This window comes from Notothenia rossii (assembly GCF_949606895.1).
Source record: "Notothenia rossii genome assembly, chromosome: 4".
Taxonomy (NCBI): Eukaryota; Metazoa; Chordata; class Actinopteri; order Perciformes; family Nototheniidae; genus Notothenia; species Notothenia rossii.
The window spans coordinates 50,730,902-50,745,111 of record NC_136902.1 but is presented as its reverse complement, the minus strand read 5'-3'; the positions used below and the strand labels follow the sequence as shown (position 1 = coordinate 50,745,111).

General features: G+C 40.0%; 1 protein-coding gene and 2 long non-coding RNA genes across 5 annotated transcripts in view; 1 reads left to right on the top strand and 2 right to left on the bottom strand.

The window, feature by feature from the left end:
• Nucleotides 1–14,210, bottom strand: part of LOC307035947 — a 74,362-nt gene that overhangs the window by 33,745 nt on the left and 26,407 nt on the right. The window lies entirely within an intron of this gene.
• LOC307035946 (uncharacterized protein) lies at nt 350–6,904 on the bottom strand. 2 transcript variants are annotated; one of them, XM_079675820.1, is made up of 6 exons: nt 6,888–6,904; nt 5,985–6,017; nt 2,748–3,766; nt 2,446–2,616; nt 1,313–1,441; nt 350–850 (listed from the first exon to the last, which is right to left on the bottom strand). In XM_079675820.1, exons 4-6 carry the CDS (start codon nt 2,461–2,463, stop codon nt 695–697), a joined length of 303 nt encoding a protein of 100 aa, XP_079531946.1. In that variant the 5' UTR covers nt 2,464–2,616; nt 2,748–3,766; nt 5,985–6,017; nt 6,888–6,904; the 3' UTR covers nt 350–694. The 2 variants fall into 2 exon arrangements, with proteins under 2 accessions (XP_079531946.1, XP_079531945.1); XM_079675819.1 differs by having other exon boundaries at nt 2,446–3,766.
• LOC307035793 lies at nt 7,559–12,684 on the top strand. Of its 2 annotated transcripts, XR_013807205.1 has the most exons (3): nt 7,566–10,720; nt 11,528–11,649; nt 11,853–12,684. It is a non-coding gene; the product is annotated as an uncharacterized lncRNA (long non-coding RNA). The 2 variants fall into 2 exon arrangements; XR_013807204.1 differs by having other exon boundaries at nt 7,559–10,720; nt 11,528–12,684.

The window sequence follows — 14,210 nt, the reverse complement described above, 5'->3', positions numbered from 1 at the left end:
GTGTTCAGTACAGTCTCTGGTCTTGCTAGAAATGCAAAGTCACTCACCTTATGAGATACTAAGCTTAGAAATCCGATTTTTGGAAAACTTCAAAACTGTTGTCAAACACAGATGTACTCATGTCATCCATTTTTTTTGCTGTTTCAGATTTGGTTCACCAAAGTAGTGAAATATATGAATTACACTATAGGCCTATATAAATGTGTTGTTCATGTCTAAAATGAAAATGTATAAATTATAATTTAGAGTAAAAATATTTCCATCACTCTACTTTCACCACAGAAAAGTTACATCAGGACTGATTCATATTCCATACCAAGGTTCATGTGATGATGTGTACAAATACAAATTGAGCATTAAACATTTTTATTCAACCAACTATTTATGTTAACATAAGAAACTGTAAAATCTCAATATTTACAATATCAGAACTTTCTCAACCAACTATTCATTATAAATGTAAAGACAGGGGGAGCAGTGTAATGGTCTGTCTTCCATGACAGTGGGTCTGGCTGCTGTGTAGGTGGGGGTAATGGTGCGTGGGCTGCTGGTGGCTGTGTCGGAGGGAGGTAGGTGTGATTGTCCCAGGTTGATGCTGGCGGCTGTGTGGGAGGTACGTCTGCTCGGAGAGACTTCTTTGCTGGCTGGGTTGATCGTGATGGCTGTGATGGAGGCCTTTGTACCGAGGTGTATCTTAATCTTGTGGCAGGCACAGATGGAGGTGGAGGCCGCTGTAGTGATGCTGGTCCTCTGGTCCTTGGTGATGGCTCTGGTGAAGGCCCTTGAACCACGGTAGATCTTGACCTGGGTGCATGCACAGATGGAGGTTCTTGCTGCTAGGCCCAGGCAGCTGTGAAATCGGAAAGAAATATAGGACAATAATTACTACTAAGTTCATTAAAATATAAAGTTCAAGTCGAATGTTTCTCAAGCACAAATAACAATGCACAACTCAACCGTTTCTTGGAATCGAAACTAAAATGGTGAAACAAAAACCTGCCGCACCCACAACATTTTCTTTTACATGTGCAATGTCCGATGTCAAGACGCCATTGTGCTAATACAGCACTAGGCCATGTTTTGGCCCAGAGGAGGAAAACATTGTTTTGTTTGTCGTTACTCTGAGCTTTGAAGTCTCCCATACAGACTTTGCACTTTGGCAGACATCTTGTGTTGGTCAAGCTGCATGATTATTTTCTGAAGTACTTCAAAAGTGAAATGAAGGGGGTTTTGGATATGCTATGTTGAGTGCATATAGCAAACCCAGAAGGAGGGCACAAGCTGAGGCAACTGAAGGCAGTTAATTCAGCACCTCCACGCCCTCGATGATGATGCCGATGTCTGCTGGTGGCTCCTGCAGTCCTTCCTCCTCCTTCCGTATCACAAACACACCCATTGTGAGCTCCTCCATCTCCTTCGGAAGATCCTCTGTTCTGGAGTCCTAGAGTAGGAGTAAATGACAACAAACATCACTGGCATCACTTTGCACTAATATGTACTTAATATGGGACAATAATATCACTGGCCGGAGTCCTACTCTGTGATTACTCACTGATTATTCTGACGACTCACATGATCAGAACCTAATATTTAATTCATTTATCTCATCTGATCCATCTGTATTATTGCGATTATGTTGAGAAGGATTAATATTAATATCATTCAATTGTTGTCAAATTGTGGACGTGCTGTGTGGCTGTCTGTGGGGGTGGGTTGTCGTGCATTGTTCTCTGTTTTGTGTTAAAATGTGTAAAATTCAACAAAGAGTATTTAAAAAAAAAAACCATGCTAGGACTACTTTTTACATATACATGTTGTGTTTCGCGGTATACTTGGGAAAATTACTAAAAACCCAAATTCCGATGCTATGCTTTAGTTATTCCTGATGAGCAGGTGGCACGGTCCATCAGTGTATGAATGGGTGAATGTGAACGTGGTGTTAAAGTGCTATGAGGAGTTGGAAAACCATAAAGGTGCTTTAAACTTACATGATGTCAAATGTCCAAGATTATGAATATAATCAAACCCGACAGGTGTTATTTTAGTAGAGAAATGTCCCTTTTACAGCATTAATATCAATCTAATATGTATTAGCACGTGTGCCTTTGACAAGCTGTGCTGACATGCAAACTAGATATTCCTTGATCAGCTCATCTGGATCTTCTCCCAGGAAGATAATGAGGGCTCTCAGGACACACTCCCTCCGAAGATGAATGTCTTCAGTCTGGGACAACATTATTTTGGTTAATTTTATTTTTCAAAATGTCTATTGACAGATTTCCTTACTCTTACAGCTAAAATCCTTCACTTTATTTAGAAACAAATGGACAGTCCTAGTTACAGAGTTTCATAAAACAACGGTTGCCCTCCCAATGCATCTATAAAAGGATACACAAAATGTATCCCTTTTAGCTGGCAAGGACTCATTTGACAATGCAGATTTACCTGGTCAAAAATGTCCATGATGTCAGCAGTCTTTTGACGTTTTGATCCTCCTTTGACACGGATGACTGATTAGCTGACTTGAGTGAATGTCCAACTGGGCCATGAACTTCTCCTCAAGAGGAATGGTCATTATCCTCGAGGAAAAAAAACTAAACTAAGCATGCCTACACACTGGCAAAAAGTATAACAAATTAAAAATGTAAATTCTGTCAGAAAACACTGTTAAACATAATCGTTACCACACCATATTATGATGAATGGATAAAAGCTTACTAAAAAAAGGATACACACTAGATTATTACCTCTTTTTGTTGGAACAGTGCCGGCCTCCTGTCTTTGAAGTCCTTGATTCCTGGCTCTTGGTTTACCACCTCCTGTCGTCTGCAGGCGAACGTGTGAGCTATTTTGTCTGCGATGACCCTATTATTGTTCCTTATCCTGATGTCTGTCAGAAGTTCTATTCTTTCTTTTTCCAGGCTTTCCAGATTGGCACCAGTGGGGAAGGATGGATAAAAGTTAGACTCAGCTCGCTTTGGCCTCTTGAATTTTTTAGCAGGGAAAGCATCTGTAGCAGCTTTAGATTTCAGGGAATTTACCACCAGCTCTGGGCACCCCTGCAATTTGAGCTGAGTCCTGTAGTTTCCCCATCTTATATTTCAGGCGCTGTTTCCATCCATTGCAGCCATTGAATGAGCCAGGTTCTTTCAAACAAGGATGCTTTTTGATAAGAGCCTCTGCTACTGTGCAGAAATGTGAATCATCTGGATAGGCCTTGTATCCAGAAATTGTTTCTGCAAGTCTATTCAGAATATCAGACTTGCTTCGGGAGCTGAAAGTCAACATTTTGTGGCTTCCATTAAACTCAGAATTCCCTTTCACTAGCTGCAGCTCCGTGTCATATGAAAATTGAGGAATCGGAAAGTCCGCTGGCCACTGTTTGGCTCGAGAGGACACAGATTCTGGGAATGAGAGGATTATTGTGTCATCTGATGCCAACGAAACATTGCCATCACACTCAAGTGAAGACAATGATGTGGTATCAGTGGCAATGTTCAAAAGGTGTATTTGTTTGCTGGTGGATCACTTTGATTGTTCCCAAATCCTGAAGTTGAGTGGTGGAATTCAGATTGAAGAAGTCGTTGCCAAAGTCTTGGTCCATGTACTGCAGTCTGACGTCGCCCTTTAACCCAAAGAAAGTCTTTAACTTGATGAGAAGGTCATCCAATGATTCCGGTATGCCATTTGGAAGAGACAGTTTTTCAATGTTGTTCTCCCCCAAAATCACTTTCAGTCTTACAGGCGTCGAATCAGCCATGGCAGTCTGAGAAGACAACACAAGCACAATACGTTTTAAGAAAGGCACATTAAACATAATTCCTTATTATTAACACTGTTAATGTATCATCTTATAGATGTGTTATCAGTTTTCAGTAAAAGGACTACAACTTCGTGTTAATCCCTTTTCCACTGGCGGCATTTGCTGACTGGACTCCATCAGCACATATTTAAAAAATGACATAATGCCCACCCTTACCCTCAATGTTAGGTTCCTTTTAAATAAATGAAATCTGCAGTTGACAACTTGTATGTGCAAAAAGGTTGAATGTTATCATTTGCAATCTCCAAAGGGTTGATAGTTAGTCTTGCACCAATAACAAATATGTATAGGAAGTCACAAAAAAACAAATATATTGTTGTTCTGCAAGTGAAGCATTAAAACTCTGACCACTCAAAAAAAGCCCACACACTGTTTGAGTGTTCTCACAAATTATTTTCTGATATTTACCTAGTGTAATTATTTGTTGGTGAAATGATAAATAAAACCTTTGAAAACAAAAAAAAAACACTGGTATGAAATAAATCTGTTTTGAGAACACAATAGTTATGAATTATTTCTTTTTCCACCTAATGAAATATCACTTTTCGCTTCCTCCCCCTTTAAACATGGACATATCTTTTCAATGTGACAAGACGCATCCCTCGGATTTTGAAGTCTGCCAGTGGGTAATCATCTTGTGGCTCAAGAAGTTCCACTTCCTTGCCTGGTGACGTTTTGAGATCATAAGCTCTATAATGTTCAATGTACCATCCACTGATCTTTTTGACAATGAAGATCAACTTGTCCTGCATAATCACCATTTGGAGGATTTCACAAAACTCTGGGAGTCCCCATAGATCAAGATCATCCCACGATTTACTGGGAGTATCTTTGTAGGTAAAAAATAATTTGTATATTAGCTCTGGCTGAACTCTAAATTGAATAACTCCACAGAAAACAAAACAGTGGATTTTGTCCTATAATCACCTCCTGCACTTTGCGTTGACGTTGAAATTACTTTCAGAACACACAGCAACATTAAAGTCCTTATCTTGCGTAATTTACTGTAGCTGAAAGATCATAGAACTGTTTCAAAATGCATTAACTTGTTGGGTCTTATTCCAGTAACACGTGATATAGATCGAATATCGTTTCCTATTTGCTGTAAATCACTTGTTAATATCGGGAAAATGGGTCAAATTCAGAGGTATCCAGAAAAGTCTGGATTCAAACTTGCCGCTGCTTGGTGCTGTGTCGTGACGTCACGTGTGGTTCCGCGAATCCTGGTGAGTTCAGCCCGTCCCAGCATCACACAGTGTAGCATTGCTGGTATAGCCGCATGTCAACTTTGTGTATCAGTGTTTATCTCCGAGTTTGTCTTGTTTTTTCCGGATCATGGTGAAGAGGTGTGTCGTTGGCGGGTGTAGCAACACCAATCGGGATGGTTTTACCGTTCATTTGTTCCCGAAAGAGAAGGTTTTACGGGAGAAATGGGAGCGATTTGTGCGGAACACAAGAAAAAATTGGCGGTGCGCCAGTGAAACCAGCGTTATTTGTGGGGCACATTTTGTTGTCCCTGATGATTTTGAAGGCTACCAACAATGGAAGATGGGTTTCAAAAAACAGTTGGACATAAGAAAGGGTGCAATTCCATCAATTAGGACAGGTGATTCAACCCCAATGACTTCCTCGCGTTCCGAGGCTGAGCCCCAGGTATCGTCGATATTTCGCGGCCAACGGGAGACAACGCTGTCCGATAGTAAACAGGGTGAAACACAAGTGATGTCAGACTCCTTGGCGGAACCCCTACAAAAGAAACACAGGTCCGATAAAGCTGTGAAAAAACTAACACTGTCCAGGGTGAGTGAACCATCAATTTGAAATTTGTTTATCATTTATATATCCTAATCTAAGTTGTAAACTGAACTCTCGCTGGCTGCGCGCATTGGCTGTCGATCCGGACGGCAGCAGGGAGCCAGACAGCGGCAGCCGGGAACCACACGTGACGTCACGAAATGGCCTGCTTCCAGAAGCAAAGTTTTTTTATTGGACCTAATATTTTTCCTTTTTTTACATATTATTCAGTATGAAATAAAGAAACATACATTGACTATCTGTTGCATACACCCCCCAGAAATCAACTGCCAAAAAAAGTTTTTAATGTAAGATAAGGACTTTAAAGTACTCTCTATATCACTCACAGTAGTGTAGCTTCACGTACCTTAGGTAGTAGTCCAATACGATGTGTCAAAGCCTGAAGAAACCACCACCGGTCAGGCATGAGAAATCATGAGAAGAAAAAGAAATACATTTATATACTGTATTAGGGGGGACATTGCTATTCGTTGTTAAGCTTTCACAGTCACGTATTATCACCCCGAACGTAGTAATGGTCTTATCAGCAACAGCAAATTACACTACAACTTGGCTTCTTATTAGCACATTAGCACAGCAACACAGAGCTGGATAACGCTTTAACCACCGAGCTACTATAAATGTGAGGCTTTATCAGCGCCGCATCAATCACTTGCAGCATAAACAAGAAGGGAGTCCCGCCATTGAGCGACCGGCACAACAAATTATTACTACATCTCCCACACAGCGAGGTTAAGTTCTATGTTCGTCAGCCGGATGCATCACCGGGCTTTCACCAGCGCAACATGCCCCCTCACTGCTCGGTGATGCCGTATCGTCTTTATAATTACACTCGACGCAGCGGCGGTGACTCTACATTAAACCGTTCACACACACACGCCGAAATAGTACCAAAAAAAATGTGTGCAGTTTGGTGACAAGCTATGTACTAATAATGATAGTACTAGCCTTAACATGACCCAGTTTGCGCATTAGTTTGCGCTAATTTGGTAATAAGCAGCTACGCCAGTACACAATAGGAATAACTTTAACACATTTCAGTGACAATATTAAACCAAGAGAGTAGGCTTCTACCCGCAAGCAACCAACTATCGTCATGTTTGAGCTAAATCTAGCGGTTTAGCTAACAGTGGAGCCAGTGCATCATAGCTTGGTTTGGTTTGGTTAAACAATTTAGGTGGAACATGTTATATCTGACATTGTACATTATTTTTATATAAGAAATATAACTTGTCTGAATCACACTTACCGTATGTCGAAGTCACGTCTCAAAAGAAAAAGGCGGCACATGTGGAAAGGTGGAAAGATCTAGCAAAGACGTTGACGTCATGACGTCACACGCACGTTAGATGAGAGAAACTTGATTGATTTGCTTTCACTGATAACAAAATAGCAAGTCAAATCAACGAACAAAAAAATCACATGAATACAACCCACAAAAGTACATTGGAATCTCTAAAGCATAAATCTGAATCAGATGTATTAAATGTATTAAGTTACTTCAACTACTATCAAGTACACTTTTTAGAGTGTACCACAAAATGGTTCTGAGACTTATTCAGAAATGTCAAAGGTTCATCACAAACACTGCAGCATTTTGTGCTTCTACCGTATTTCATTGCATGCTTCAGAATAGATATATATATATTGATATATAGTGCTTGTGAAGGAAGAGGGGACACATATATAAATATATATATATATATATATATATATATATATATATATATATATGAAAACAAGAGGGACATAATATCACAAAACAATTAATGATGATGATTATTTCAGCCATATGTATAATAATGTTAATATCTATGAGATTTAAAGTAATAATAATAATTCCCTGCAAAAGCACCAATTACAATACAATAATGGCAAAAATAGCAATTTGATATATAGTACAAATCAATCATTGTCATGTGAAGCAAGGAGTGGTTGGACCCAATTGCGGAGACAGCAGAAAACTTAACAAAAATGTATATTTAACAGGCAGAACAGGAACTCAAGTAACAACAATCAACACGGAAAAAAACAGAACTTCATGACATAGAAAAACAAGGAACCGACAAGAACAGGACAGAAAACCAGGACTTATATACTAACAGGGTGACGAGGGGATGAAGTGCAAGTGGACACACAACACAGTGTGTAGCTGTGATGGAGATATTTTCAGTTTAGCTGAATGCCATGGCACACATGTATGACATACATCCCAGGTCTTAGAACACCGAATGTATAACTTTATCAGTTTAAAAAATATAAATAAACGAACCTGAAAACGTGATCAATTCCCAATTATGCATTTTGACGAGAATTTTACATTATCCGTTGCTAGGTTTTAGATTATCAGTAGGTAAAAGTGGTATCAAAATTAGTCAGTCGGAATATTTTATTACATTATGGCCAGGTACTCACAAGAACATATCCTAGATGTCTGAGATCATCCAGAGATTACATTATAAACTTAATTTTAGCCTCTTCACCTCATTGGAGTCAAGAATTACTGTCAAGCTCACCAAGAAACAGCATCGCGTATGAAGACTGAATGAAAATGGATAGATACATGTTGAAAAGCATTGTAATTAGTAAAAGAAACAAGAGCATTTTTTAAACTTCATGCAGATATTAATAGCATTTCAAGCTGTTCTCAGGCAGCAATGCATAGTGCATTCATCTATAGCTTTTTTTTGTTGCTTTCCTACAGTATGTGCTTATGTACCGTGGCACTAATGAACAATGTTAAACTCAGGGATATGTTTTGTAATATATCAATGTCAACACATTATGTTTTCTTTAAAAAAACATTTTGTGGCTATTATTGAATTCCCCCATGAGGTCTGGACTGTTATTTGTCGAAAACACATCCCAATGGATGACTATATAAAGCCCAGTCACGGTGGCAAAGTGCAGGCCACAAGCGGGCTAGTAACTGTCACAACATCAATGAGAGAGACCATTGTTTAAACTAAGTAATTTATTTAAGGAAAATTCACTTGAATACTGCAACATAAAAACATAGGTACACACATATATACACTGCACACTAGAAAAATGTGCAAAGTAGTAGTTTTAAAAAAGGCAATTTGTATGAGTTCAAAGGGCAAAGAACAGCCTGCAGGGGAGCCGCTGTGAAATATGTGTCATGTCCGTGATAAAATCAGACAACATTCAATGTTGCCATGAATGACAGTATATTTTGGATGACGTCCAGTCCAAGATCTCCTCTACGACCAGCAAGAGGATCAAACTGTGCGGTGAGTTGCTCCATGTCCTCATCGCTTAGCAGGTGCTGGTTTCGAGGTACGGTGACCCTCTCTGGCCAGTCCAATGCAACATCCCCTGCATCAGCTCCACCCTCTCTTTCTGGCTCCTCCTGAGCATCTCCTTGTCCTCCACCAAAGAGGCTCTGCATGGCAGAAGTGGTCTGGCCCTGCCGTTCCAGGTAACCTTGGACAAAAAGTTGTATGGGACTCTGGTGTCTTTCGGTCCTCAACCCATGATTGTTCCACTGGTCCAAAAAACCCTGTAGGTCATGGTTTATGCGCGGGAGATAGACATAATGCAGGGCCCACATGTGCATTTCATTGTCTATGTCTATTGTGCCTTCACTTGTTGAAGAGGTCATCATAGACGTTGCTCACACCTCGCCACAGGTCACCCCAGAACCGTTCTATTCTCTGGTTGTGAGTGCTTCTTCCACGGAGAGCACTGCCTCTGTCAGAGCCTCTGAAGATGTTCATCATTAGGCAGACAGCGTTGTTTTCGCCCCCATGGTCGGTTCTGACCCTCGAGGGCACACCTTACTTGGCCACCGCGTCCATGAAGCTCATCATCACGGTAGTGCTCCTGTTGTTGTCTGAGGCCCGGAGGAAGACGACCAGGCGGCTATACCCATCAATACCCCCATGAATGACAATCACACTTATTCATTTATTAATGTGTTTAATAAATTCTGGCTAGGACAACCACACAAACGGCAGCAACTTTCCCTCTGCTTCATTCTTTTCTCCTGTTCAACAGGCTTATTATCTGATTACCAGCTCTGATTCACTTACAAATTATATCCGTTTTCTTCAGAATCAGAATCTGTGTATTCACACTTCCTTTCTAAAACGGAACAAAGAACACAGTGCCCCTTTCACACCAACGCGGTTCCCGTTCTAGCTCCGTGCTAGTGCTCTTTTGGGTCGGAACCGGTTCTTCTTTTCAGCCCCCAGTTCCATCCCCTGAAGACAAGGCACGTGTCATACTAGAAATTTGCAGCCCAATGAAAGAAGGAAGCATAAAGCTTGTCAATTTCTATAACCCGTGTAAAAATCTTCACATTGAAACTTGACAGACAATAGCAGGGACGGCTCACAGAAGGGAAGTATGGTGTGGTGACTTTAATGCTCACAACAGCCTATGGGGAAGCAGTCAAACAGACAGTAATGGGGATGTTGTAGAAGAAAGAGGAAAGATCATTGTTTTTGCCTAAATGATGGACAAAAAACAAGAATAGACGTGAATAGGGGGACACAATCATGCTTGGACCTCACACTTGTGACGGATAGTTTAGCTAAATCGTGTGAATGGTATGTAAAAAGTGACTGTACCATAGGAAGTGATCGTTACCCAGTTTTCACTATCATCAACACAAATAGGAAGTGAGTATATTTTCCAGGTGGTGCTTTGGTAAAGCAGACTGGGAGAAATGTAGACTTTGCCGTAAGGAGTCAGCACAATTGTTAGCATTAGAAGGAAGTATAGAGGAGTGCTCAAATCAAATCACAATGCACATTAAAGAAGCAACAAATAAAACTATACCAAAAAGAACAACAGAGGGTAGGAGGAAAGTGGTGCAGTGGTGGAATGAGGAATGTTTGCAGTTCATAAAGTCACCACTAGGAGTGCTAATGGTATTGTTATCTTGAAGCTCGCTGTTCTTAGCCTCACTTCCGGTTTAGCGTAAGAGAAATGGCATGGGCCGAGAGAAGAAGAAGAAGAAGAAGACAACGACGAAGACGAAGAAGAAGAAGAAGACGACGACAGACACATGGCAGCAACTTTCCCTCTGCTTCATTACTTTCTCCTGTTCAACAGGTTAGTAGTGTGTACTGTGTACACAGATTATGTCATATTTCGATCTAAGAAGTGTCTTTGAAACTGTTTTATGTGTAGTTTAATGTCATTCTGTGAGCTACGCCACTAGCGTGTGGCTAATGCCGTCCGCTAATGTAGGGCTCAAACCACTATGTGTATGAGTCCCGTGCACTAGTCTGGCTTACATTTCAAGTTTATTCTGTTTGTATAAATATGTGAAATGCTGGTCTGAGGTCATAATTGTTCATATTATTTAAATGCTAAAGCGCGAATGCTATGCTAATATTGTGCCTGTACAACAGCCATGTTAAAGTGAGTACAGTCGGGTTTTGTGTGTTATCTGTTATCACTGTATTATACTGTAAATGAAAAAGGCTTTAATCCTTCATGAAAGTCATAATATGGCATGTGGATTTATGTCCATTTTTGATTAGAAAACGAAATATGTCAGACATACAGTTATTTTGATTGGCTAAATGTATGTAGAATGTACATTCTCAGTTAGCTTCAGGCCTCACTGAGGAGAAGTATTGAGGTAGAAAGCTGGTGAAGCCATTTCCTGCTGTCATTATATTCTGTTTGCACAGATAATAAACCTGGTTGGCAAGAAGGAAGTCATATTAATTCGACCACACAACACAACGCAGAGTTACATGTGGCGTCAAACCAGAGAATGATTAGATAAATAGAGAAAACGGATATAATTTGTAAGTGAATGTATTAATGTGTTTAATAAATCCTGGCTAGGACAATCACACAAACGACAGCAACTTTTCCTCTGCTTCATTCTTTTATCCTGATCAACAGGCTTATTATCTGATTACCAGCCCTGCACAGCAGACTTGTAACACTAGCAGCAGTGGAGATGGAGCATCAGAACCTGGAGAATACAGCAACCACAACAAGGATCCATTTGAAGATAGGTCAATGTAAATATTACAGTAATAGTGTAGTTTCATTGTGTGGGTGTAACATAGTTAAATAGGTTGTAAGAGAGAGAGACTCCTGTCCCACCTCCCAATTTTATTTTGAGTTGTGCATTGTTATTTGTGCTTGAGAAACTTTCCACTTGAACTTTATTTTAATGAACTTAGTAGTAATTATTGTCCTATATTTCTTTCCGATTTCACAGCTGCCTGGGCAGCAAGAACCTCAATCTGTGCCTGCCCCCAGGTCAAGATCTACCGTGGCTCAAGGGCCTTCACCACAGCCATCACGATCAAACCAGCCAGCTCGCCTAGCACAACTCCCTCCCTCCGACACAGCCACCAGCAGCCCATGCACCATCACCCGCACCTACACAGCAGACAGAGCCACTGTCTCGGAAGACAGACAAAGACCATGGCACTGCTCCCCCTGTCTTTACATTTATAATGAATAGTTGGTTGAGAAAGTTTTGATATTGTCAGGGTTCGTACGGTCATTAAAAACCTGGAAAAGTCATGGAATGCAATATTTTCCCCAAAGTTTAGGAAAAGTCATGGAAACATAACTAAAGTTGCATCAAATATAATTTATGTTATCTAATCGCCAAAATAGTAATACTATAATGATAATAAATACTGTATCGTATAATGAAACGTACAATTGAGTATTTCACTGGTGAGGGATGTTTACAATCATGCCCTCTAGTCTACAGGAGCTACTATTTCATATAAAGCTGCCAAGATGCCAGGGAAGTGCAGTTTCAACTATGTATGGCTTCTAAAGGATAAATACCAATTGTGGTTATCAAAAGACATTGACCCAAGACGTGCTAAATGCAAACTGTGTTGTAACATATTCAATATTTCGAATATGGGCAAGGCATGCTAGCCACATGAAAGAGTCTTTTTTTCTGGTCATGGAAAATGAGGTAAAGGTCATGAAAAATCATTGGTGAAAAAGTGTATGAACCCTGTATTGTAAATATTGAGATTTTACAGTTTCTTATGTTGACATAAATAGTTGGTTGTAATGCTCAATTTGTATTTGTACACATCACATGAACCTCAATATGGAATATGAAGTCATGAATCAGTCCTGATGTAACTTTTCTGTGGTGAAAGTATAGTATTTTACTCGAAATTCAAATGTACACATTTTCATTTCAGACATGAATAACACATTTATATAGGCCTATAGGGTAATTCATATATTTCACAACTTTTGTGAACCAAAAACGTTGGTACACCAAAACAAATGGATGACATGAGTACATTTTTTAAGTTTTCCAAAAATCGGATTTTTAAGCTAAGTATCTCATAACACAGTGCTCTAAGGTGAGTGACTTGGCATTTCTAGCAAAACCAGAGACTGAACATTTTGATATGTAACACCATGCCATGTTATAAGAAGTACATTTAAAAAGGTGATTTAAGGAGACATCTAAAAATTGAGAAAATACCCTTCACTTCACACTCCAGAGGGATCTGGTTGTACAATCTGGGATAATGTACAATTCACAGCCTCACAATGTCAGGAACTTTTCCTATACAGATTACTTTGGTCTGGCTTTACTCTTCACTGATTCGTTACAGAAACTTTGAACTCATTGGCTATGGAAATCAGAAGGAGGGGCTCATTATCATATGAAAAACCGCGCGAAAATACGCCCGTATGTTCGCCCGTTTTTTCGCACCAACTTACGGGCCTCCCCGTATGTTCGTCCGTAGTTTCGCACCAACTTACGGGCCTCCCCGTAAGTTGGTGCAAAACTACGGACGAACATACGGGCGTATTATGGCACCTTTGGCTTTCGATACAGATGAGCTCTGCCTCACCTCAGAATGTGTCACCCCACAGAAACTGTCTGGAAAGCGGGCACTAAACTCATGCCTGTTACCATCTCACTGTATGTCACCAATGTAATGTTTGTAGATCCCTTTATTAAATGTATCCTCGCCATCCATAGTCTCTAAATAACTTATTTAACGTATATATGATATTTAGGCTCGCTGGTCTCATCATACAACGGCAATGAAAAAAGCAGCAGGAGAGGCAGCCATAACCTCTGCCGCACTGAAGCCCGTGAGCCCACAGGTTCTTGTTGCTACTGTTATTCTACGCAGAGACGAGACGCAAACAACAAACTATACTTTTGAAATTACAGGAAGATAAGCAGGACTTTTACAACAAACTAATAGAGATTGTTGTCCAGAAAGAGAGCATGGACTTAATCTTCAAGTCAAGGTAAGACCAGAATTGTAATGAAAATGGGATCTTACTAAGAAAAAGCAATCCAATATTTAGATTTTGGGTATCCTTTTGTTGAACGGTCTGTTTAAAATGAATCGAAGCATCAGACTAAAAAAGCTTTGGAAAATAACCGAATATTTTGATTAAGGTCAAAATATAATATTTGTAAATATGACTCAGTGCCTCACCAACCATGAACCTCACCGCACGTCACTGATACATACACACCTGAACACCCACTTTTATATATACATGTATACTCATACAAAGACACATATATACAAATGCACATGTAACCGGTGTCGTTAAGCGG